Source organism: Ambystoma mexicanum, chromosome 2p, assembly GCF_040938575.1.
Source record: "Ambystoma mexicanum isolate Mex_15411 chromosome 2p, UKY_AmexF1_1, whole genome shotgun sequence".
Classification (NCBI taxonomy): Eukaryota; Metazoa; Chordata; class Amphibia; order Caudata; family Ambystomatidae; genus Ambystoma; species Ambystoma mexicanum.
Genome location: NC_090923.1, coordinates 1,290,481,980 through 1,290,509,150, shown reverse-complemented (window position 1 = coordinate 1,290,509,150; position 27,171 = coordinate 1,290,481,980). Strand labels below are relative to the sequence as shown.

The window sequence follows — 27,171 nt, the reverse complement described above, 5'->3', positions numbered from 1 at the left end:
CGACCTTTGGAAGAAAGGCAGGGTGTGTTCATAGCACCACCTTGTCCCGATGAAATGTTGTATAGGGCTCTGAAGCCACCAGGGCCTAAATTTCGCAGATCCGGCGTGCCGAAGTAAGGCCAACTAGTAGGGGCGTCTTATTGGTAAGCAGCCTGCTGTCCGCGGACGCCATGGGCTCGAGGGGTTTGTGCGCTAGGGTGCCCAGTGCCACATTAAGGTCCCAGACCGGATGTCGACGTTTGACCGGTGGATATAACCTGGTTAGACCAGACAGTTTTTAACCACTGGATTGGAGGAAGAAAATATGTAGTCACCGGAGTTCTTGTATGGCCACCAGATATGTCCGGCAGGTGTCTGTCTACCTGGACACACACCTGAATGAGCCAGATACGCTGAGAAAGACAGAACGTCGTCCAATGAGCATTCCAGTGGGTCAATCTTCTTTGTCTCTGCCCAGTGACAGAACCTGGACCACTTGCTCCTGTAATTACTTCTGGTGGAGTCGCTTGTAGCCCCCTGTATGATAGCCAGGTTATCCCGTGAGAGGTGAAGGGGCTTCAGGGTAACCTGTTCAGGAACCAAGCTGCAAGGGCCAACTTTTGCAGAGCGGGGTGAAGCACTGCGCCTCCTTGCTGGGAGAGTAAGCGGGCTGGGCCCACCGGGAGGTGTACCGGGGACTGATCAACTGACGAGGAAGTTCGGAGAACCAGGGCATTACCGCCCACCATGGCGCCATCAAGATGAGCCGAAGGCTCCATGACTCTGACCCTGCAGATGACCCTGTGAACTAGGGGAGTGGGGGGAAAGGTGTATGCATTCATGTTGTTCCACAGGATCTGCAATATGTCGCCCAACAAGCCCCTGCCAGGAAGCAAACTGGGGGCATCTCCTGTTGGCCCTGATGGAGAAGCGGTCCACCTAAGGGTGGCCCCATCTGCTGATCATCTCCTGGAGGACTTCCTCGTTCAACTGCCACTCGTAGCTGTCCATCCCCAGGCTGTTGACCCTGTCCGCCTCCAGGTTGGATTCCCCAAGAAGGTGGACTGCTGACAAGTGAATGTTACTCGACAGTACCCAGGCTCAGGTGTCGATCGAAAGCCTGCAGAGAGGTGGGGACCTGATACCGCTCTGCTTGCTGATGTAATACATGCAGGTGGAGCCATTTGTTTGGATGCTGACCGACTTCCTGCCGATTATGGGGAGAAAAGCTTTGAGAGCAAGCCAGATGGCCATCATCTCTAGCCAGTTGATGTGTTCCAGCTACTCCTGATGAGACCATACTCCACGGTCACTGATTTTCTAGGGCAGCTCCCCATCCCTCTAGGGACGAGTCTGGTAATGGTGATTGTGGCAATGGCTGCCGGAATGGTCTGCCTACCAACAGATTGGTGTCTGTACCCCACCAGACCAGGTCCTGGTGGAGATGCCGAGGTATGCTGACTGGCTCCGCCTGAGAGCCCTTCTCCCGATTCCAAGAAGTTGAGAAATGAACCTGCAGCCTCCTCATCTTCAGCCTTGTATGTAGCACAGCGAGGAGACATGCCACCCTTATTCACAGCAGGTGTTATCACCATGCTAAGGTTACTGCTCTGCTGAGGAACTGTCTCGTGGCCCTCTTGATTGCTGTGATCTCGTCTGCTGAGGGGAGGATCCTCTCAGTACTGGTATCCCATATGACACCCAGAAATGTCAGAGTCTGAGTGGGCAGCAACCGTGACTTCTTGAGATTGATAGAAAATCCCAGATTGTATTAGAGCTGAGGCAGTGCGATGTACTGCCTCCAGGGACCCCGCTCAGACTAGCCAGTCGTCGAGGTATGGATAAATGCGGTGGCCTTCCGCCCTGAGTAGAGCTGCCACCGCATTCATTAGCCTTGTAAAGACCCTTGGGCCGAGTCCAAAAGGTAGAGCTCTGTATTGAAACTGAAAACCCATGATCCTGAACCGTAGGAAGGAATGATGGGGTTCCCAAATCGGGACGTGCAGGTAAGCATCCTACAGATCCAGGGAGCACATCCAGTCATCCCCCGCACCGAGACTCCGCAATGAAGGCTGGAGTAATTATCTTGAACGGGAAGGGAAAGGTTTAAGGAAGAAAGGTCCAACACAACTCTCAGGCCAGTCTGGTTCATTTGTGTATGGCGAATATCCAGGAATAGCAGCCCCTGCCTCGCCATGAAGCTGGAGCTTCCTCCATTGCCTGGCTCACTAGGAGCGAGCGGATTTCAACCAAAAGAGTTGCCATCCCATCTGTGGGAGTGGAGGGGAGGAAAGAGGAAACTGAGGAATCGGTAGCCGGAAGCCTGTGGACACCACAGAGAAGATCCACGGGTCCGCAAACCTTGTCCACCAGGAGTGTTCGTGAAGGGCAAGCCTGCCCCCCACCGGAGATTTGTGGATCCGGATGGACCAGTCACAACTTTCTTTCCTCTGAGGCTGCTGCTAAAGAGGGGGACTGGGAAAACCTTGTGTTGGCCGTCTTGTGCTGCTTGTATCTGTGCTGGCTTGGAGACTGTTAGGGAGAATTCTCATCTATGGCTGATTTCCCTCACCTAGTGAGTCCCCCAGCAGCTTTGCTGGACTTCTGGAGTTTATTTTTTATCCACTTGGTAAGAGTGAGAGCTTTTTCCTCACTCTTACATGTGTTTGGCTATGTGTTTCTACCTGTTTTTGTCATTATGGACTCTGAAGTACACCACCTCTTCTTTTTGTGTCACACAGCACCTTCAGTGCCGTGGCACAGGGTTGTCTTTGAGACTTCCCTTGACTCCATTACTGAGGCGACTACCGTCCCCCAGAAAAGGGTAAAGTTACCATTAACTTTACTTCGTCAATCTACCACAGATCCAGTACACTCCATCTTCCATGGAGTACTGGAAAGGGTTAATTTGTATCCCTTTTTATCTGTACCTCCTAGAGCATTGTTTCGCTCTTTTAACATTTAGACTTGGCTGGTGGCAGTGCTATCTACCCTAACTTTTCTACCGCAATTATATTAGATAAACGTGGTACTGATTTTGGCTATTATATTAGCCTCAAACATAAACCCGCTTCACCAAATCGTCTTTCTTTTGGCCCTGGTTGGGTTTATTCACCATTTCTTTTTGTTAAAGTGCTTCTTGTGTTTTACTTTGCGCTGCAAACTAGGTTCGCCTTCTTTGTTCACTGTCTTTTGGCGGGCTTCTGCTCAGAAGCCCTCCTCAATGCGCCTGGGTGTCTAGGTGGGCTGAATGTGAGGGAGGGGTGTAGACACCCCCTGCACAGGGTATCCTAGGAAACCCAAGTCGCACTTTGTCATGACTGGCCAGGGTAGTTGTCTGGGCTGGACAACCCCCCACCCCCCTCCTGCTGGGTGACTGACAGCCAGGCTGTGTGAATGGGTTTTTTTTCACATAAAAGGCAGGTCTCTTGGGCTAGAAATCAGAGTCGCCACTGGAACTACAAGGAACGAAGAGAACGATGGCTGCTGCAACTACCCCGTCCCAGTGAAGTCCTGCTGCAGTCCTGAGCTATCTTCCCTTCAACGACTTAGAGAAGATCCAGTCCGGAGTCTTCTTCCCTTGAGCTTGGTGGGGATAACCAGCACATTTTACACAGACAGAGGATCCTCTTCCTTGGTCGAAATCATTGCATGCTGCTTTAGTGGTCCAGATAGCCAACTGAAGAGCCTCTCCTGTTTTTAAGGAGCGCACCATTTATTCCTTGTCGCTGCTGCTGGCTTCATCCCTGTGTGGTGCAGACCCCCTTCAGACGTCCTCCTTCACAAGAAGCTCCAGGGATCGTGGGTCTGCGGGAAACCAACAGGAACAACTGCCAGGGCACCAGCTGCACCATTGGAACAAGGTACTGTGTTCTACTTGAGGAAACTGGGTGAAACCCTTCTCTTCATTTCCAAGGCTTGACCTTGTCTTCCCTCCTTCTTATAACTTTTGCTTCCAAACATTGACAATACCGAAGTACTTTTGGCTACGTTGAATCGTGAACTGTCTGAAAGTGTGATCTTCGGCAACATGCCCGGTGTCTTTCGACCCTGGCTCTGGCCCTTTGACTTTTGAACTCCTGTCTCTGAGTGTTTCTCGATTCTGCCTGCCTAACCAAAATATTGCCTGTGATTTTTGCCTCCAACTCCCTCTGGGTATCTCAGGTGCCAAGTGTGTTTTTGCCCCGGGAGCATTTCATGTCACGGAAACGCGTTTATTCAGTAGACCGAACTGTCAAAAAGTGATCGCAATCGTATTCGCGGTAACGTGTTTTGTTCTTAACACTGGTTCATTCAAACACAGGGTACTTACCTTGAGACTTACTGTACAAAGTGAATTGGTTAGTTGTAGTATATTTAACGTGTGGTTTTTATTTGAGTGTAATAGATGTGTTGTGTTTATAACTAATGGTTTAAAAATAAATGTACTTATATTTTTTTTACCTGAAACCTTGAGTTAGTGTTTGCTTGAGTCACAGTAATTGTGGTCCCTTTGTGTAATCTCTGCTACTGCTCATATACTCTTGAGATAAGCCTGGCTGCTCCACCACTGCTACCACTCTGACATAATACAGGCTTGTACCAAAGGTAAAGCTTGTATTGCCACCTGTAGTCTTAATTATGTGTAGTGGTCCCTAAGGGCAGTGCACAGGATTCTGCCTAACAGAGACCGCTGCGTTGCCTAGACCGTCACTCCTGGAAGCCCCTAAAGCCTCCAAAGGACCGACCTTTGTCCGAGCTCTGGTGAGCCTGGCTATAGTTCTTGGTGTGGATTTTGTTAAAACTGACAAGGATTTAGCTATCTGGGAGCCATTTCTTTTCTTGTCGATGTTCCTCGTCCGTTGTAGAGTGTAACAAGTCACCCACCTCAAATGGCAGGTCGAGGATGCGTTCCTGCACATCTGGGTTGAATTTTGTCACCTTGAGCCAAGCCGACGTCCTCATATCGGTGGCGATACAGTTGGCTCTGCCCGAAGTGTCAATGTGGGTCACAGTATACGCCACGATATCCTGGGCCACAATTTTCACCTCTGCCAAACCTGCCTTGAACCGTGCCTGGCTGTGGGCAATAAGCTCTGGAAGGAAGTCTGCAATCTCCCGCCACAGCTTTTGATTAACAGCAGCCAACATGGCATCAGCGTTGGCCTGACACAGGTGGAGCGCAGCATTAGAATAGATCTTTTTGCCACCGACTCCAATAGCTTTTCCTCCTTTCCCAGGAGTGCAGATGCGGAGGCAGCTGAAGACGACTGCGGTTTTGAATATAGTGATGCCGCTGCTATAACAGAGGAATGTGGCTGGGGGTGCACCGACAATAAGAGGGAATCCCCTTCTGCCTGCCTGTATTTGGCGTCCAGGCACTTATTGGTAGATTGTGTGGCTTGACCCAGGCTCTTGTTGGGTAAGGATTCCACATCCTTCTGAAGAGGGATGCCAGTTCTCGTGGCAGGACAAAGTGTAAGCACTTCGGCCAGGACCCCCGCTTCGGGTTGCTCCACCTGCGGCTGAGGGAAGCCTAGGCACTCAGCCAGACCCACCAGCCTCTCTTGGAATGCTTTAGCTGACGACGGCATGCCCGGATCTTCCTCCTCGCCCATGTCCCCCGCTGTGTCCTGTAGGTCTGGGGCTGCAGGTGGTGTGCTGGGCTCAGGCAGCTGTGGCGTGCTGACTGGTAGTGCCAGGGGCTGAGCCACCGTGACTGGAGCGGGCGTGGGAACCAGGGGCTGAGCTGGAACCAAGGCCTGGACCCCACTTGGAGCAGTACCGCAGGGAGCATGTCCTTAACACCCCAGAGGGTGGTGCCCATCTGTGGTGATCTCACGAGGGTGAGGAACTTCTCGTATCCTCACAAGCAGACAGAGCGCCTGAGGGTGTAGGAGCACCTCAGGGCGCAGGGGCCGGGCCCTGTGGCTGCAGTGTCCTTGGCAGTCTCCGTTGTGCAAAACTGGGAGATGCGTACCTCCCATTGAGTGGTAGGATAGGACATGGTTGGATGTGTGCTCCCCTGCCTGATCTCCGAACGTATAAGGCACCGGGTGAGGCGTCATTTTGTTTGGGCCGGCAGCCATTTTGTCCTGCTCCGCCCCAGGTGTGTGGTGCTTGCTGAGCTGGGTCCAGTCTCGACCTGCACGCTGAATAGTGAAGGTTCAGACCTTCCCTGCACCTCAGGAAGGCGGTGTGCCCTCGGCCATGGTACCGGTAGTGCTGGGTACAGGCGCCCCCTCCGGACATGAGCCTGATACTAGGGCAAAGCCCCTCTGGTCGGAGTCTGGTAATAGAGCCTTGCGGCCCCTCAGCGGTGGGACAGATAGGATCTTGTGAACCTGCGGGCCGGTAGCTGGAGTAGTCTCGGGCCCTTTGCTGGCCTTAGGACCTGGAAAAACCCTCCTGCTTAGGCGCTTCCCAGGGAAGGAGTCACCCTTATGGGGTGCAGAGGAGAACAGAGCACCTACCTTGGGCCTGGTCTTCCTCCTCATGTATGCTTGGACTTCCTCTGGCGGTGATCTTTCAAAGAGCTCTCTCCAGCCGGCCAACAGATTCTTCAGAGCGTGCAGGGTCAAGGCATTGCACTCAGAACAGCCGTGGTCTGGTCTAAGGCACCGGATGCAGAGTGCATGAGGATTGGACGTAGGGAATGAACCCTTGCAGGCTGAACACCTGCTGAAACCCGCCGTCATCGACATGCGCCGGGTAGGAGCGTGGCACCAGAGGACAGAGTAGTATCGGACAATTGGAAGAGAAAAAAGAAAACTGAGAATAACTTCTTCTGGGGAAGAGCGCATGGAATTACAAGGCCGGAGGCCTAACCCAGGAGCGCTGGTGAAAGCGGTCTGTTCCCGTCAATGTGGAAAAGAGGACTGAGGATTGGCGCCGGTGGGCAGAGTTAGGGGAGCACATGCTCCCAGGACCACGCGGATCTAAATTTAAAGGGGAAGACTTTTTTCTGGTGAAAAAGATTCCTGTTTCCCGTCCCTAGCGAGGGACGCCCATACAGTATGGAGGAAAGGGGACGGGACGTAGGAATATTTGGAGACAAACAACAATCGGGTGTTGTTTTTTTCAGCTTGGGTTGCAAGAGTTCATGGTGCGGTTGGTTAGCAGTCCTTGTGATGGGTGCTGCAAGATCTGGTGTGGGGTATCCCTTCTCTTGGAATTTGTGTACTAGTTTGTTGAACTATCTTGCATTCTTCGGGATCGCTCACAATCATTTTGCTTCTTAATAGCTGTCCATATGGTCGGTTCCTAAGTTTGTTTGGAAGATGAAAGCTCATCCGGTGGAGCAAGTTATTCCTACGAGTAGCTTTGGTATAAAATGAGTGGTAGAGAGGACATGGACATTATCCTTAACTCTGACATTGACATCAAGAAAATGGACATCTGGTGTCCCCATTTGAGCAGTAAACTGGATCTGAGGATCTATTTCATTAATGTAGATGAGGAAGTCCTTCAAATTGTTATGGGTACCGTACCAAACCGCAAAAATGTCGTCAATATCTCTTACCCATCTAACAAGATAGTTCCGCCAGAAAGGGTGGTGCAGTATATGCAGGGTCTCATATCTGTGCATGAAGGAGTTGGCATATGCTGGGGCCTTGGTAGCAGCCATGGCACTGCCTGATGTTTACAAATAGTACTGGTCCTTGTATTTGCAGTAGGAGTTTTGGGAGATGAATTCCAGTAGGATCATAATTAACTTTTAGGCAGCTCCAATGTTATCTGTCTGTAGCAGTAACCATTCGAGGAGTTGTGAAGAATACTACTATAAAGACTAGTGACATCGATAGTGAGGAGAATGTCTTCTGTAAGTCTGATGGTCTCAAGTAATTGAAGGAAATGTGCGGTATCATTTACGGACATCAGATTCATCACACATACCTCTTATTTTTGCAAATATTTAAATATTTTACTGCTAGATTAAATTGAACCTCATCTTCGATAAATCACAGTCCTAATTCAATGCCATAACTTGGTGCCCCAATAGGGATGCCTAATAATTTCTTACAGAAAAATGTTTTCATTTATCTGTATTGACAATACAGACAAACCCCAAATACCAAGACCATGGCTTGCAACCGATTTAACTTTAGCCTCATAGGCATGTAGGATGACCTTTTACGGGGCGAGCCTTATAAGCAAACTTAGAAACACTCAATTGCTTGAGAGCCTTGTCGATTGCTTCAATATACACATTTTTGATGAGTGCAGATTGATACCGCATAACCAGATACAGCAGTTTGGGTCCAACTCATCATTGATTAACAGTCCCCCTCCGCCCAATAACGTACATTTCAATATTACCAATTTTGCAATTGTCATCCATGATTTAACCTAAGCCAGAAAAGGAATTTTCATTTCATTTTCCAAGTCAAAGGTATGTCCACATTCATACTACACAATTTGTCATACATGGGATTTGTATACAAGTTATGAGGAAGGGCGAGGACACATGCTTGTCTGACACTTTTTTTTTATCAGGATAGGATTAGTCACATGACCATCTTTATCAAACCTTATAAAAGCAGTGTTTTGGGCGTGGAGAGCCATTAATATATTCTGGTACTCCTAGGTTATACAGTATCCTCCAAAATGTACCTTGATTATTTAAATAAAATGCTTTTGATAGACTGAAGAATGCTACATAAGCGATGCCCTTAATAAATATACTAGGATTTTCAGGTAATTAAGTTGAAGCCCTACTCTTTGGCACCCAAACCTTTAACAAAGCCCAGCTGTACTTTGGGTACGATTGTATTGTCTTCAGCCCGAGGCCACAGTCTAGGTGCAATAACTTTCCAAAAATCTTGCTTGAACTATCAAGAAGAGAAATCAGCTTGTTACTTGTTGGGTTGGTTTCCATCTCCTTTTTCATAGATCATAAATATAAGAATTTTCTAAGAGGAGGATACAAATTAGTTGCAAACAGAGTTCAGCAAATTACTTACCTCTCAGTAATGTTGTTTCTGATGGATGCTCCTCCGACGGATTCCACATACGGATATTCGATCTGCAGTGCTAGCTGTTTTAGGAAAACCTTTTGTCCACCAGAGGTTACAGCATGGCTTGGTGTTGGCTCCACTACACACCAGATGTGATTTTGGGTCAAGTATATATAATAATTTCACCACGCCCCATAACCAGCGTTTCACCCTTTCTACCCCACCCCTCAGCCCCAAAAGGACAGAGGACTGCATGTTATATACCAAGAGGGTCAGGTTTTCGAGGGCAATGAGGAATCTTTGGGAGGATCATCGATCAGGATCATCCATCAAAAAGAACTTAATCAAGAGGCAAGTGATTTCTTTACTAATGATTCCTTCCTTCCATGGATTCATCATCCATTATAAACTCACACAGCCATTATGTAGACCTGGAGAAGGAAGGAGAGAGTAGACACTATCTGGAGAGAAAACCCTGAGGACTGCGCACTAATGAATTGAGAAACCTTCAGTGACAGTGAGTCTAAGCAGAAATGTTTGTCAAAAGTGGCCGCTTGACAAATATACACAACAGGGATGGACCCCACTCTGCAGAGCAGAGGTGGCAGCAAGTCCTCTGGTTGAATAAGCCCCGAGAGCTTCCATCAAATCCTTATTTATTGGCTTTTTTAATGTGCCTATACAACCAAATGGTGTTTCAAGGCACATCAAGACAAAATGGGGGCTGGGGAGAAGGCTGGGCGGGGAGATAATAAAAAACAAAAAAACGATTCTACTAGGTCTTGAGACATTTGGAATGTGCAAGTGCTAGAACGAATGCAATGCTGGGGGTATGAGGGAGAGGAGTGTAGGGCAGGGGTAGGGGAGAGGAGTGTAGGGCAAGGAGGAGTGGTTGAAGGCAAGCAAAAACAGAAGACAAAACGATGGTACTAGACCTTGCGACAATTCAGAACTTGCAAGTGCACGTTCTGAGCCAGATCGTAGCATTCTGAGATACAGAGGATGATTCACTTTGACATGTCGGTTTAGCCACAACCCTGCCAGTACGTGCACTAACATAACCCAAAAGCTATTAATCTTTCCTGACGTCCCTTGTCCAGGAGACGTAGTAGCTGGGGACCCCGCACTGGGTCCAGTTGATGAGATGAAGGTCCGAAACAAGCTTGGGAAGGAAGGACTCCTCTCACCCTCAGTCACCTTCTCCACACCATGTAGGGAGGTTAAACAGAAAAGGACTGCATCTCACTCACTCATCTTGCAGATGTGGTAGCTGCCAGAAAGATCACCTTAAGGGTGAGCAACCTTAAAATACACAAATGCGATTTTGGCCACCAGGGGGCGCACGGATGAGTCGCCTCTCCGTGTGAGCGCTCTACACAGGGTCCGGAAAGTGGCAGTGAGCCCCCACTTCGAGACCCCCCCAGAGTTGGTTCTTGAGCGAGAGACGTGGGACGGTGTCCCCCCCACATGAGAGAAAACCCAGAGAAAATCGGAGGCAGCATCGTGGTGAAATCAACATCGGCGCTCTGAGGCCTTCGCCGCGGCGTGCGTCTCGCAGAACTTCCAGTCCAGGCCTGCGTATACGCGGGAAGAGCCGCCTTCTGTGACTGACCCGGCGCACTTCTTGGAGCTCCGTGAGGAAACTGCTGTGCACTACTGCTCAGTGCGGCTGGGAGCCCCCTCTTGGGGCTCGCTGACACCCCCGCCGCGGCACGGTAAGCGGATCCTTCGACCCCCCCCTGCATCGCGGGGCAGCTGTCCCCTCCACTGCTGGTCTTTGCCGGCTGTCCTCGGCCTGACGGCACGGTGGGGCCTCATCCTCCTCCCTACCTACCCTCCAGGGGGGCCCTCTCCGGTGTTGCGGGAACGGCACTCGCTGCCTGGGAGGTGATACGCTTTGGCTGCGCAGCCGGTGAGGAGGGTGAAGGAGGACTCTACGAGTACATACTGGAACAAAACTTGAGAGGCCATCAAGAGCTGGTCCTTCGCGCGGGTGCTAACGTTACATCAATAGGAGGCCGCTAGGACGTTTTTCACCCCGCCAAGTGCCTTTCATGGACCCTAAGACCAAGTTGGCGAAATACACGTTTTCACCAATTGCCAGATCCCCAGGGCCCTCCTCGATTTCTACAATGTCGACAGCAGGATCCGAGGCTGCCGCGACCAAGGCGGATGTAGCCGATTTGCTTGCCGAACTGAGGGGCATGCGAGCAGATATTGGTAACAGGATAGATAAGATCACGCAGAGGATGGACAAAATGGACGACAGGCTCGAGCAGGTTGAGCACAACCAAACATCTCTGAACGCACTGGAAGCACAGATGGATCACCGCATTGCAGACATATCGAACAGAGAAGACGAATTGCGCCTTAAGGTCGACGACCTCGAAAATAGGGAGCGTCGTAACAATATTCGAGTCTTTGGTCTTCCTGAGAAAGAGGGTGAAACCGAACTAGACCTGAGGCAATCGTTACACACTATCCTGAAGCTCCTCTACAACGATGACTCAATTGACGCACCTAAAATTGACCGAATCCATAGGGCTGGAGGTAGACCGGGGGCCCCGAGATCGGTCCTGGCTCGATTTCATAACTATGCGGACAGAGCACGAATCTTGGACAAGGCCAGAAACGCCCCACAATTGTCCTTGGAGAACTCCGCCATTTCTCTCTACCAGGACTTGTCATCCCTCACACTAGCAATGAGGAAAAAGTGCTCTCCGATCACGAAAATGTTGAAAGACAAGGGCGACAGGTTCCGATGGGGGTACCCATTCTCTCTCACCTTCGAATGGGAAGGCTCGACATTGAGACTTGTCACGGAGAAGGACATTGTTGACTGTACGTCAGATCTGATAGGTTCGCCGGAAGGTGCCCCCTCTCATGAGGATCAAGGAACATCTGGTGGTGAGTGGAAAATCAAGGCTTCACGGCGGAGGAAATTCAGAAAGATGAACACCTCCCAGGACATGGAACACTGACAAGGTGCCTGAAGTGCTTTGGCATACCCTTGGGTAAAAGGTAAACTGGGCAAATTACTCCACCGAGGGGGTTACGAACTCATGCATAAGAGTCAACCTCCTGCTATGAGACTTCTATAGATGGCCTGCAGGCCAAATTGTGAAAGGTCACTTTCTCCAAGTGCGAGGTATCTTTAGCTCTGTGTGTCTCAGACGCTCGGAATGTGATATGGCGTACTACTCACATTGCGCTAGCTCCTGGGGGAGGGTTGATGACTCTGTTATTGAACCATTGTTATTGTTAGGTGCACACAAAAGTTGGGGGCTCACCGATATAAGTGACTTTATTATGGTAGGACCGCCTGTTTTGCGGTCTCCACTGGTGGTCCGAGTTCGGCTGGGTGATGTCAACCTGGGCGAATCGGGCGCCGAATGTGTTGGGGATGGGGTGGGGGGTGGGGGAGGGGGAGGTTGAGGAACACACACTTTGCATCAATCTTGATCCAACAGATACGCAGACGCACCTTGGCCACACTGAGGTCTATGCTATGCATCAGACGATTTGGTCGTCGGCCTACGTGGGATTTTCTGGGATCCACTCTTATAATGACGACCCATGCATAACGATGGCCGGCAGGATATGTGCCGTGGCACAGATGGAATGGCCGCCCACGATCACTAACTACACCTACGATGGCACTCGCACCCCGTAGGGACACATTACGCATTTGCACACTCAACGTCAAAGGCTTGAACTCTCCCACAAAATGATCAATGGTGGCCGGGGAATTCAGAAGATCGAATGTAGACATCTTGTTCCTTCAAGAAATGAGATACCGGAGGGGTGAGGAGAGAGCCATCCCGTCACGGGAGATTGGGCTCGCCTACTGGAGCTCGGGTATATTGAAAAAGGCAGGGGTGGGAATTCTGGTTCGCAAATCCCTCCGAATGACAATTCTTGACATATGGACGGACACTGAGGGTAGGGCGATCACGGTTGTGGGTAAGATAGGGGGCACAATAATCACTCTGGCCACGCTCTACGCACCCAATCAAGGGCAGAATCGTTTTCTTCACAAAATCTCTGAAAAGGTCTTTAACATGGCTAAGGGGCACACGGTCCTGGGCGGGGACTTTAACACATGGATGGACAGCTCTATTGACAGGCAGACCAGGGCCGACGCATTAGACCCGCCCAACACTCGAACTGAGGCTGAAATTAAGTCTACCCTTGATCTTTATGGCCTTGTAGATAGCTGGCGACATCTACACCCTTTGGACAGAGGTTTTACCTTTCACTCCCTCCCCCACGACACACTCACACGCATCGACTATATCTTTCTCTCCAACGATCTTCTACCTGTGCTGCAAGCTGCCACTATATATCCCTCCGCATGGTCAGACCATGACATGGTTGCAATTGATATATCTTGGGATGAGCTGTCACCCCGCAATACCAAATGGAGGTGTAACGAATCCCTCTGGGCTGACCCGGTCTTTAAGGAGACCTTTGAAAAAGAGATCGAGCAATTCTTTCCCACTAATGATACAGGGGAAGTAGGGAAGGTAACTGTGTGGGAAGCAGCCAAGGCTACTTGGAGGGGAATCCTTATAAGGGAAGGGGCCCGAAGGAAAAGGGGGCGTGCCCTGATAGAAAGGGGCATTAGGGAGAAGCTTGCCGTGGCTCAGAACTTGGCGCAGACCACCCCGTCTGACAGACCTAGGTACTTAACTGAAGCTAAACAACTCAGAGAAGAATTGAGGATTCTTATTGCTGGCAAAACAGCCCAGACCTTACAGTGCCTTAAGCAAAAATATTACGAGAAGGGGGACAAAGCAGATGCTCTGTTAGCAGCTCGCCTCCGTGCGCAGAGAGCGGAGAGATGGGTCGATCGAATTGAGAGGACTGATGGCACTCTGATAGATACGACGGTCACGTCCCCGAAGGACATACAGGAGGCATTTGCCTACTTCTATGAAGATCTATATATGTGTGGCCCTCCTCCCCCTATAGGAAGCGTAGACGCATATCTTGAGGGAGCGCGTCTTCCCACCCTCACAGGTGCGGAGGCCGAATCCCTAGATACTCCGGTCACTGAGGAAGAAGTGGAGAGTGCCATTAAGAGGCTGAAAATAGGGAGAGCCCCAGGGGATGATGGATTTACACCGGGTTTCTATAAAGCATTTTCCACCCTCCTTGCCCCCTTCCTAGCATCCTTGTTTAACCATATTTTCAATACAGGTCAGGGCCCCCCGTCCTTCTCTCAGGCCCTCCTGGCTGTAATTCCTAAGGAAGGTCGAGATCCCAAATACTGTAGTTCTTATCGACCCATCTCGCTTCTTAACATCGACGCTAAGGCGTATGCTAGAGTCATTGCGGCTCGGCTCGAAACATATCTTCCTAGATTGGTACACTCTGACCAAGTTGGCTTTGTTCTTGGCTGGCAGGGCGCAGATACCATGCGGAAAACACTCCACTTACTACACGAGGCACAGGGAATGAAGGGGGACCCATCTCTTTTGTCGTTGGAGGCTGAGAAGGATTTTTATAGAGTGTCTTGGGACTTTTTAGAAAGAGTGTTGGTGTCATATGGGTTGGGACCGAAACTCTGCCGCGCCATTAAAGCATTGTACAACTCCCCCACGACATTGGTGGCGGTGAATAGAGGATATTCACGCTGGTTTCCCCTTGAAAGAGGTACGAGACAGGGTTGCCCATTGTCAGCAATATTGTTTGTGATGTCCCTTGAACCATTGGCGCAGAAACTAAGAAGTGACGGTAGAGTTAAGGGCATCACGGTGGGAGACAGGGAGTACAAACTGGGGCTATACGCGGATGATATCTTGCTTCACCTGACCGACCCCTTAGACTCGATCCCAGCTGCGCTTGATATAATTGATATAATTGAGGAATACGGTGCATTGGCCGGCCTAAAAATCAACACAGGGAAGTCAGTCCTCTTCCCGATTGATAAGAGTAGGGATTCCGAAATCGTACGCTTTGCCCCGCTAGGAGTCCAAGTCAGCCTCACTACCCTCCTTACTTGGGCATTAATGTCACCCGTGACCTTGACTCCTTATATGGAGCTAACTTCCCACCACTGTCACACGCTCTACAGAAAGATAGCCAACGGTGGTCCAAGCTCACAATCTCCTGGATGGGCCGTTTAAATGCCATAAAGATGGTCTTTCTCCCTAAGATATTATATTTGTTCCAGATGCTCCCCGTTAGGATGCCCCCGGAATACTTCATGGATGTGCGAAAAATGTTTTTGTCCTTCCTGTGGCAGGGCCAGAGACCTAGAATTCCAAGACCCTTACTCCAGCTCCGCAAAGACAACGCGGGAGTAGGCCTCCCGGACATGGAAACATATTACAGGGCGGCGCAACTTAGAGTTCTTGTCCCACACTTTAGGCAACGTTCGGAACCCCAGTGGATAGCGCTGGATAATTATCACCTTCGTCCCTTTATTGTGCCCGAATGGTTATGGGTCCCCAGATCCCAGTTGCGTGAAAGAATCAGATCCCACCCTATCTTAGGTACGCTATGGGCAATTTGGAAACCAGGCAGGAAAATGATGGGAGTCACGACGTGGCCATCTCCCTTGGGTCACCTTTGGTCACCAGGGATCCGAGACCCAATCCCAGAACCGGGAAGCTATGAAACGTGGTACCAAGCGGGGCTGGAAAGAGCGGGCCAATTATGGCGCGACAGAACCTTTATAACCATACAAGACCTCCAGGAGGCGCTTGGCAAAGGCACGCTCTCAGTTTTCCTGTACTTGAGACTCAAAGGGGTAATGACGAGGTCAATCTGGAAGGACCAGCTGCAGAGGGATCTTACCCCATTTGAAACGATCCTTGATCGATGTACGGGCTCCAGTGGTCTGATAAGCGCTATGTACTCGGCCCTGATCAAGACTGATATCTCCCCCTCATTGGTGCTTAAGGGCAGATGGGAAGCAGATATGGGCAGACAAATCTCCGAAAAGCTGTGGCTAAACATCTGCAGACGCACTGCGAAATCCTCAATATCCTGCCAGTACAAACCGCATGCCATAAAACTTTTGTATAGATGGCAGTACGACCCGACCAGGCTTGCCAAAATGTATCAGGGGGTTAGCCCATATTGTTGGAGGGGCTGTGGGAAGCGGGCTGGTTACTGGCATATGTGGTGGGGGTGTGCCATGGTCCAGACCTACTGGTCAGAGGTTCTTAGCTGGATCAGGGATCTGGACGATGAAGAAAGGGTGAAGCAGCCAATGTTCATCTTGTTTGGTCTGATCGAAACAGGGGACAAAGTTGTAAAAGCACCTAGGATGGTACAGGGTCTACTGATGGCTGCACGAGCCTGCCTCACTATGGTGTGGAAGAGGCCCAAGCTCCCTAGTAAAACTGAATGGCTTGGGGTTGCCCAGACTCTCTATAGAATGGACTACCTGACCGCCGCTTTACGCGGAGATCTTACTGATGTCGAAAGTGCCTGGTCTGAGTTCAGAGCCAAGCATGCCTTGTAAAGACAATGTGTGCAGTATATTGTTGCGATTTGTGCCAATAATGATAACAAATGAAGATTTTTGTTGTGGCGGCTCCTTGGGTCATGTTATGTGTCCTGGTCGGATATCATATTTATACTCGAAGCTTTCTAGTGTTGTCTCATTGTTCAATGGTGTTTCTCAATCACGTATTTGGAGATATTAGAGAGGGGGGAGGGGGGCGAGACTGGGTTTTGTTGATCTTATTCATTATACTGTTTAATTTTCAGGAACTACTGCACATGATATATGAAGATGGTACTTGTCTTACATGCTCCCTCTACTTATTTACTGAAGAATTTTGGATGTAAGTGACTGTTGAACTTGTACAAAATCAATAAATTTTGAATTTAAAAAAATAAAAAAAAAAAAATACACAAATGCAAGGGCTCAAACGCATGTTCCAAGACAAAAGTCAAAAATAATCTAAAATCTAACGCAGTAGCAAATTGCTGTGGCGTAAACTGGATGCACATTCCCAGGTAGAACAGCATAACAGTTGGGATAATGAAGAAACAGTCTTGCTCAGGGTTCCTCCTAAAGACAGATGGCAGCTAGGTACCCCTTTACACTGCCAAATCAGTAGGGCCAAAGAATGCAGAACATCTAGAACCAACGAGTCAGGATAGATGAAGGGGTCGAAACCTCTTCCCCTCCTTCATGCCAACTGCAGACTAATGGATTTGTTGGCCGGAAACCAGGTTTGGGATCGGAAAAACATGAATAACCTGGAAGATGTTTGCCATGTTATGTACTTGGTAGAAAGGGCCTGCGCCAAGCGAGTGTCGAGAACCACACCGTTAAGTCGGAGGGACCGACACAATGGGACTTTTTGAAACGGAGAATCCCAAACCCTGCAATTAGCTGCATGAGCAGTACAGATGTGCCGACACATGGTCTGGAGCGCTAGCCAGTCATCCAGGTAGGGTGCAGACATGCACACTTTCCCTCTTCAAGCGAGCCACAACCACTGCCAGCAGTTTGGTGAAGACCATTAGTACTGTGAGGGTGTAGAAGGAGACTGACAAGGAGGGTTCATATTTAGGGCAACAAACTTATTATGAAAGAAAAGAACCTCTCTCTCCCTACTTCTAAGGGCTTGCCCTGCCTCAACCTAGGAACACTTAGTGACTTGTAAGGGTATCAGTCCAAAAATAATAGGTTCTCTGTTCCCTGTCAGAAACCTAGTAATCTAGTCCAAACACTTAAACAAAAAGTCTATGACAAATGTAAAGTTACTTCACCAGAAGAATGACTCTGTTCTCCTGGTGTCTTGCTTCAGTCTTCCCGTAATAGTAATTCTTTCAGTGTCCCTTCATAGCAGGGCCAGGAGAATGACTCACTTCCACTGGTTCCTTTATCAAAGTTCTCCAAAGCGCTCCTTTAGCAGTTTTACAGAAAGCTTGTATCAGTCCCTTCAACCATTTCCGGGAAGTAGAAAATCGTATGGCTTTATTTGCCTTCGCTTTAACGTCAGGCTTGATAAGTATGTGTTCCAGGCTCCTCTATATCTTTCTTGTAAACCTTTTGCAAGTCTAGTTGAGCAGTGGGAATGGTTGGGCCACTGTGACGAGGGAGTAGGCTCCCAATGCCTTCTACTGGAGCAGTGGTATTGGCTTGGCCACTGTGACGAGAGAGATGACTCCTGATGCGTTCGGAGTGAGCTGGGCCTCTTCCCAGAACCCACCCGGTCTTCCCGCCTTTCCCATCACCTATGGTGCCTTAGGGCCTTGGAACTGGTTCTTCGCAGGGGCTTTTTCTCCTCATTTCCTGCACGGCTCTGCGACAAGCTTGTGGTCTCGGTATCATTTCTAGATCAGCTGACCGTCCACCTTTCAGCAGGCACGCCACCACAAAGTGAGCCAGCTCCCTGACGGCTCTAAGGACGCTCAAAGTCCTGCCTTTCCTCTTTCACGCTTGGAGAGACACAATTGCTCCCGCTGCTGCGTTCTGGCTTTTTACTTCCCGGGCTTTGTTCGAGTACTGTCTTCTGCGATGTGATCTTTTTCCATCCTCACTTTCCCGTTTATATTGTTGATGCCGCCCTCTTGTAACGTGAACACCATGTATGAAAGTCTATTTGGCACTATTCATGCCTCCAGTGAGCCACCTCGTTACAGTAGTTGGCTGACTCTTCATCTGGTTACTCCATATGCCTCTCAAATTGTTCTTCGTCGCAGTAGTTCTTATACTTGTCACAGGCATGGGTTTGCAGTAGCACATAGTTCTATTATCAAGAGTGGATGAAAAGGCCGACCAGGAGGGTAGGGGTTTATGTGCTGTGGTGGTGGTATGGAGGCTTTTTCCCCAGGTGGATGTCCTTATCCCCAGGAGGGGAGTCCCTCCCTACGAGGTCCTCCTGCATATTACCACCTCTAGGGGGACTATTCGGTAGCAGCCTCACATTCTTAGCCTCATGGGAAAGACCTCCCCACTGGGGAGAAGTGACAAGAGCTGGTCAATTGCACCGTGCCTGGAAGGCAGGACTTTGAAGTGGTAGCGCGAGGATCCCACTAGAAACCTTAGATGCTTCCTGTGCTTGAGATGGATCGGCACATTGAAAGTCCAGGGACACCAACCAATTCAGCAGATCAAGTGCTTCAAGGATCTGGGCCAGAGTGACATCTTGAACTTGCACAGGTACAATTTCAAGAGCCTCAGATACAGAATGGCACCCAAGCATCTGTCTTTCTTCAGAAACAGAAACGAAAGCAATTATCAGTCCTTGCCTCGTTCTCAAGAGGCACTAGCTCTATGGTACTCTCAGGAGCTGATGGTCCTCCACCAACACGAGAGGGACTAGAGGCAAAGAAATGCTGGATAGAGGAGTTTGGAGGAAGTTCAACAAGGGGGTGGCATTAACCTTGTATAACAACTTGCAAGGCCCAAGCGAAGGATATGGTACATTACCCAGTCTTTGCTGAACAGGGAGACCCCCCCGCACCCCACCTATGTTTGAAGACTTCACAGGGGCTTTGATCCTTGATTTGCAGAAGGCACTACTGAGGGTGTGATGCCCACCCTGACCACCTCAACTTCCTCCCTGGGGTAAGGTCAGGGGTGGGGGGGTTGGCGTCACTACTGCTTCTCTGTAGGCACCTAACCACCCCCACCCCCCACACTGGGCAAAAGAGGGATAGGGTCAAACCCCTCGTCCACTTGCTGTGGGAGTGGAGGGCAGCTGAACAGCAAAGCCCAGGGATGGCTAAGAGGCTAGGCTGCACCAATCAAAGTCAATGAACGGAGTGAAGTCAGAGGTTCTTATCCAGGAGTGCTTCCTGATGACTGTATCCGTCAGGACAGGAAAGGACCCAGTTCTCAAAACACCACCAAGGTTCCAATTGCCCTCGCCCCCCACCTTACCCAGCTGGTGAAAAATACACATGGCAAAACATGCTGTGTGCTTCCAACCAGGCACAAGTCACTTCTCCGCGACATGAATGGCAGTTCTCCATATATACACAGCGTACCATTTCTAACTCACCAAGAGTTAATCACTCACTCACAGCTAGTGCAAATAGAAAAAAAACGTTCATTGGAAAGGAAATAAAGCACTTGGGACAGATAACTAAACTACATGCTAATATTTCTAGCAAAACAAAAATGAAGAGGACAATCAGTGGCAGGTCCAGAGTGGGTCTCACACCTGTGCCATTCTTCGGTACCAGAAATTAGTGGGAGTGCCAACACTCTGATGGAGGCAGCAACTCTATGTCATGATGCATACCCCCGGGCATCCAGACCACGTCCATCGGCCCCGGGAGCAGGCATGTTGCCTTGAGAAAACCCAGCAACCCCTGTTAGGGGCTGTCTGGGTTCAGTCCTGGCGCCTATGGCGCCAGGCTCATATGGGACATCAGCCCTGGCGCCATAGGCGCCAGGCTCATAGGTGCACACTTAACTGATGCAGACCATGCTGCAAGAAGATCCAAACCCATGTGAGGCCTAGAAGGGACCAATTTACCTTAGGGACTATTTTGTTACTTGGGTGTGGTCGGGGAGGAATACCTTCCTGGGACTACTTTGGAGGCTATTTAAACCACACCCGAAGAGTAGCACACGCTTCGTGTTATTCTGCATCCAGCAGCGTAACGTTCACCGTGCCAGCAGCAGCATCCAGCCTTCTGCCACGCCCGCCTCGAACCTGGAGCACCTAGAAAGAAGGAAAGAAGCAAAGGTTAGAACAAGAGTATTACCCGATTTCTTACCTGATTCCGGATGCATCGCATCTTCAAAACCAGAGGAAAGACTTTGTTTTAAACGCATCGCAGCAGCAGCAGCGCCGCACCATACTCACCGTTCCACGTAGCATTTCTTCGATCCGGCGCTGTCTCCATCTTTACATCGCCGAATCCCGGCACCTAAGGGGGACAAGAAAGAACAAGGTGAGCAGAGAGAACAGACAGAAACAATCTCTTTAGCCGCCATATGCTTACCTGATTTTACCGCCGGAGGTATTATTCATCAGCACGCCACATCTTCTTGTGCCGCACCTGTAAGAAAATGAGAACGCAGCAAGTTTAACCCTTGGCATTATTTACCAGACAGTGTTGGGTAACGCAGACTTTTACCAGAGCGCTTTCAGCAGTCAATCTTCTTATTGGGTCAAAGTTGCAAGATAAGAGGAATTGGGCAGGAGTGAATTCCAGACATTTTGAACTCTTACGAACTATATACTTACGGCTCTTCGCCAGGACCTTTTGGAGTCAGGATTCGTCTACAACTTTTCCAATATCTTCAGGCCAGTGAAGTAACTGGTCATCAACGCGCCCCTGCGTGCTTTGCAGTACGGAGGGCTCATCCTTCAAGAATATAAGGTGAGATTGCTGAGAGGGCACAGAGGTGATTAGTGGGGAGGACAGTGGGGGAGCTATCACTTGAATCCACAAGTGGCAAAATCCATCTCTCCACTTGTAGGAGGATATTTCTATGGGTCAAGCAGACAAGATTAGGAGGGCAGATCCAGTCAGTCATCGCTGCACTACGCATCACGTGGGTGGAGGCCGCAGCAGTCCGGGTCCGACCGACGCCCCTGTGGGAGCCAGGTGAGCGTAACACTCTATGGTAGCCTTGGACAGAAGTTGCAAGACGTCCTCCAGCAGAGGAAGGCATCCAAGGGCTGGGGAGGCAGGGAAGAGAAGGGGCTTGCCCAAAAGCCATCATAGGAAAGGGATGGCAGTGGTTCAAACTAAAGGGAATGTTAAGCAGAGGTGAAGTAGGTGCCAGACTAGGAAGGAACAAAGCCTTGTAGTACACAATCTTTACTAAATTCAAAAGAATCCCAGAGCTTCTAAGGGCCATTGTGATAAATATCAGGAGAGACAGATTCAGTTTTTGACGCAGTTGTACGATGTTCACATGACGTCCGCATTATAAAAGACTTAGCACATCACAAGACCAATGTATGTTAGTTATCTTGTGGGAAGCAGGAATTTCCCAATAATTGTGGCCAAAATTATGGTATGTGCTCTAGTGGTGTTTGACGTATGCAGGCACCTAGGTGCTGCCTGAAAAAGAAGGGAGAGATTGAGTCCTAGAAGTTATGGAAGTGGACTATAGGGCTACTTCTGTGTCTGTTGTAGCCTCTTCCTGCTGCGTTGCAAGTTTACTTGGAGGTCCTTATTGCACATCTGTTTATTAGGTCTACCTGTATAGCAACAGTGCCCTCCCCCGCCTGGTCCCCCTTGCTTGTGGAGCACACCCTGGAACACAGAAAGGGTAGCCTACACTTGCAATGACGGACCCTTCACTGGACAAGCCTTTAAGATAGGATAGTTTATATAGCACCTATACACAATTTGTTTCAAAGCACTTCAAGGCAAGGGAGGGAACAAGGGAAAATACAATGACATTCTTACATGCCATGAACAGTAAGGATGTGAAATTAACTATCGTACTTGGCCTGATGACATTTCAGATAGTGCAAGAGCTAGGACATAGATAAGGAAGGGAGGGGGAGAGTGGAAGGAAATGGAAACAGACAGGCGACTACAGTCAGGCGCACAATAACTACCTCCCTGAATTGATGCTTTAAAAAAGAAAAAAAAGACTTGTGCATGCCGCTTGACTGGAAATAACCTTTACGCAAAAGCAGTGAGCATGACTTTGCATATCACATTTTCTTAAGTGAAAGACTTCTAAGACTGCTTTCTCATTCCTCTCCCAGGAATTCTGTACTTTCATGGCTGTCTGAGGCTTCTATTCCCCGGGCATTTGCAGTATTTGCTTCTTATGGAACATGTATGGGTTTTGCACTTGATTCTACTCGATTGTGCCTCTCGTCAATGCTAAGGTGAAGGAGGCTAACTTCCATCTTCATTCTTTTAAATTTATTACACCTTTTTCTCTTGAACGGTTTGGTTTGTTAGTTCAGGCTAGTTCTTTTTTACATTAATTTTGGGAATTCAGTGCTGTCTGGACTTTTTGTTCCACCCTTGCTAATTTCATGGATGTTTTAAGCTGCAGCCAGGCGGGGATGTTAAGGCTGGGAGGTTTCAGCACATTACTCCCATCCTTACTCACCTGGAGAGGCTCCTATTATGAGCTAATATCCAGTTTCAAGAGGCTTGTTTGACTCATAAGGCCATACACATTCTCACTCTCTGAGCTATTTAGTTTTTAAATTAGGTTATTTCTGGGGTACTAGAGGCTTACTTAGTCAAGAGATGGTATTGCTTGCAAGTCCCCAGTTTCCAAGAGTCTTCAACTTTGAAATATTCCGTTTTTTTCTGGCTGTGCAGTGACATGGTGGAATTCTATCCCCCCATGGATTCAGCAGATTGAAGATCAGCTACAATTTCAAAACAGTTGAAGGTCTTGTTAGGGAACGATTGCTTCTGACAATATGAGGATTAGGTTCTTAGCTATTGCAGATGGTGATATTCTGGAAAAGGGTTGCTATATTTCTCATGCATTGCTGCTTTTTTATGGTTTGAAAAGGTTTCATTTTCAATGTCATTTTGTTCTTGATCTGTTAAAGATCTTTAATAATTGTTTGTACAACATTGAAACACTTTGTGCTGTCAAAGACTTTGTAAATAAAATAAATCACTTCTTCGTAGAGACTTAAAAGCACAGCCAACAACACTACATTTAAGAGTCGGTTTAAAAGAAAAAAGTATGACAATCACTCATTAGGCATTATAACAAATAGAACACTCGACCAAGCTCATGGGACATCATCATTCTGAAGTAATTCAAATCCCTCACTACGATTTTCTTTGTCAAAATACAAAACGAGCTATACGGAAACTAGAGCACACATTGCTGTGAAGGTGAATATCAAAAACGTATAACTTTAAACAATACCATCTCTAGTACATTAGAAAGAGTAATGCTGATCACAAGCAATATACTTACAGGCACTAAAATTTGTTTGCAGCCAGTATCCAAAAGGGTTTCCTGCAGCCTTTTGTCTGAAATGCCGCTGAATAGTTTGTCTCCTGGAGGTAAGCTTGCTAAATGAAGATTAAAGAAGCGTTTCAGTTCGCTTAAAGATAGCACACAATGTTTTTTAAAAGTTGTAATCAGAAACTCTTTGAGTTCTTGTGAAACCACATCTGTGTGCCCTCCAATAGAACGGCCTTTCAATGAATCACGAGAACCCCCGTCCAAGTGCACCCCGTTGACCAGCCCATTGTTCATGGAGTCTCCAGCAGCGGACGTGTCCATAGGCTCTTCGTCCTCGCTTAGAGGCTCTTCCTTGACCATTACACTGGACGTGTCCGCGTTACTCCAAGCAGTGCTAGTTTTGCTCAAGTCTTTCTTGCTTTGCAACCCCCTTTCCACCTGTACATAGTTCTCATTTAATTTTGCTCTAGCTGTGTTGATCCTCTGTACGCCGGAAATTATCAATGATGGAGCTAGAGGACAAAAACAAGAAATTCAATATTTAATTATATGAACATTTATAAACACTGCAGAGAAATATGCATAAACCAATTATCAGAAAGGTGTGACATGGTGACTGAACTAGTTGCTTGCCCAGATCAGTAGAGCTCATTGTGAAAAAGAATTAAACTACAAAGCAGTCTCTCTCTGCGTCATCTCCCTCTTTACTCACCCCTTTCCCCAAACAGGAGTGTTCATGTCATGCCACTGGGTACTTCCACATCTTAGCTTTTTCGATCGAAAGAACCATCAGTGGAGTGCTGTCAATGAGTTTTTTCATAAAAATATCTGCAGTAAATAAAATAAACCACGAAAAAACATCCTGCGATGAAATGACATGGAACCGGTTCAAGGCCGGTTCCGTCAATGCTTTTGACAATCTTCTCCCTGAGGGACAAAAGATAGTGTCAAAATCCCAGGTCGTCCCGTCCTGGTAGGGGAGGGGCTCTGATCTTCCCTGAGTGGGTTCCTGCCTCCATCATCCCCACTTAAATCTGCTCACCCTTTGAGTCTGTCTTGCCTACCTTCTCTCTTACTCTCGCTACCATCTACAGGCCTCCCGGACGGACCTCCCTCTTCCTCAAAAAATGGGCCTACCCGTCTTCCTCTCTTCTTGCCTCCTCCCCTAAACTTATCTTCCTCAGGAACTTTAACATCTGTCTCGACTATCCAGTTGTGGCCAATGTTCTCTTTTGCGACCTCTGCAACACACTTTCCCTCACTATCCTTCCTCTGGCCCAACCCACTCTGCCAGCCACACCTTGGATGCTCTCATCTCAAGTAATATCCCTCTCTCCAACCCTCTTACTACCCTTCTCTCCTGGTCCGACAACTTTCTCTGCTCTTCACACCTTGACCTACCCTGATGATGCCGCCGCCCACACTGCCAGTCTCCTCTGTCATTCGAACGATCAAGCGTGTCAGTAGCTGCATTTGCCTATCTCTAACATCCTGGACATCCTTGCTCCCATCATGAGGATCCGCATGAAACCTGCCTCCAAGTGCAACTCTTGGTATGACTCTGACCTGGCTGCTTTGAAATGCAAAGCTGCACAGCTGAAGTGGCAGGCATCTAGCTCATCCTCTAAACCTACTCTAAAGGCAATATAATCTCTCCATATTCTCAAGAAGAGGGCTCATGTCCAAGCCTGCATCTCTGGAGCCACCAACAACACGGCTGAACTCTAAAATGTGCAAGGAACTTGCCAATCCTTCCGCAGTCTCCTCCGAACTGGCAGCCCCCTTTTCCACCAAAAATCTGGACATCATGTCCTCGGTCATCTGCTCCCTCCCTATCCCCTTTCTTTTGCCTCCCTTGGCCCGCCTTTAACCCTCCTCTTTCTCTCTCATTGCACCAGATGAGATTTCTAGAGTTGTCTGCTCTATGAAAGACTCCTCTAAGCAGGTGCTTCCCTGCTCCTCCAGAACCATCAAGGACAACATCGCCTCTCTTGCCCAAGCCTTGGCTGACTTCTAACCATTAATTTGCCACTGGCTCCTTCCTTCAACCCCTTAAGCACTCCCTTGGGTACCCTCTCCTAAAAAAGGCATCTGCTAACCCTTCTTGTCCGACTAACTATTGCCCTATATCCATCATCCCTTTTTTTGGGCAAACACTTCGAGAAGCTGGTCATCCCCAACTGACACTCCACACCGAAGTGGCTGGCTGCCTCCATAACCACCAGTCCGGTTTCAGGGCAGCCACAGGCACGGATCTCCTGAACACCCGTGAAGACCTACTCTCCAACTTGGACTCAAACACTCCCTCTGTTCTGATGCTCCTTGATCTTTCTTCTGCCTTTGATACAGTGAACTACTCCAACTTCATAAACCGTCTCCATGATACTCTGGGCATCACGGATTGGGCACTGGTGTGGCTTCCTTCCTTCCTCTCAAACAGACCCTCCAAGTGCAAATGGGTCATTTTCTCTCTTCCACCTCACTCTCTACCTGTGACGTCCCTCAGGGCTCTTTCCTATTGCCATGGCTCTTCAACATCTATCTGGCCCCTCTGGCCCACCTGATCTCCACTTTCTCCCCTCATTTCCAGTGTTGTGCAGACAACACAGCTCTCTTTCAAGCTTCCATGCTCTACCTCCTCCTCTATCATACCCAACTGCCGGACTGCTATTCAGGCATATTGTTCTGCAAATGATCTCTGCCTTAATGCCAGTAAGACAGATTATTTTCATTGGGGCGCCTGCTCCTCGTTTCCCCCCACTCTATGGCCAGGCGCCCAGGGTCCCTTTTGTAAAGACTGGAGGGGTTGTCTGTACTCCTGCTCTCTATATGGCAGAGTGGAAGCACAGCCAAGGTTCTCTATTTGTTAGCTATGGACGAGCAACCAAGGCTTAAGCTCTCAGGAGGTGATGCGGGCTGGTTCTTAAGTACAGTGTAGTCCCCAAGCACCCACAAAGGAATGCCCACACACTATCTTAGTGAAAACACAGTTCTTTATATAAATAAGGTTCAAGTTATGTACACAATAACAATAACACACTTTGTGCTCAAGTTAACCTAAAATGGTAAATATATACAGCCTCAATGTGGTACCACAAATACTCTTGATTCCATTAAAATGCATCAACTGTACTCAGTTCAAATGTCATACAAATCAGTTAATAAAGTTAACCAACAATAGATATAGGAGGAAAGCAGGTTGGTTAAAACAATAGGCAGAATATTGGCCCCGTTACCTAGACACAGTGGTGTGTGAGGATCGCCCCATCTGGGTAACCTGTAAATAAAGATATAATACAAGCCCAGTCCACGTATTGTTCTGTATAGTCTTATTTACTTCTAAAACAGGTCTACCACCCCAATGTACCTGGAATAGCAGAGTACGACGTCGGGTCATCGATGGATCCTTCT

The 27,171-nt window shown here is 48.7% G+C and overlaps 1 protein-coding gene across 1 annotated transcript in view; it reads right to left on the bottom strand.

Annotated features, from left to right (window-relative positions):
- The window catches only part of POLR3E (RNA polymerase III subunit E), a 1,464,556-nt gene that overhangs the window by 208,301 nt on the left and 1,229,084 nt on the right, over positions 1 to 27,171 (bottom strand). Inside the window, exon 18 of the mRNA XM_069645613.1 lies at positions 23,770 to 24,272. Within this exon, the coding sequence (XP_069501714.1) occupies positions 23,770 to 24,272 (503 nt within the window). The remainder of the gene's footprint in view (positions 1 to 23,769; positions 24,273 to 27,171) is intronic.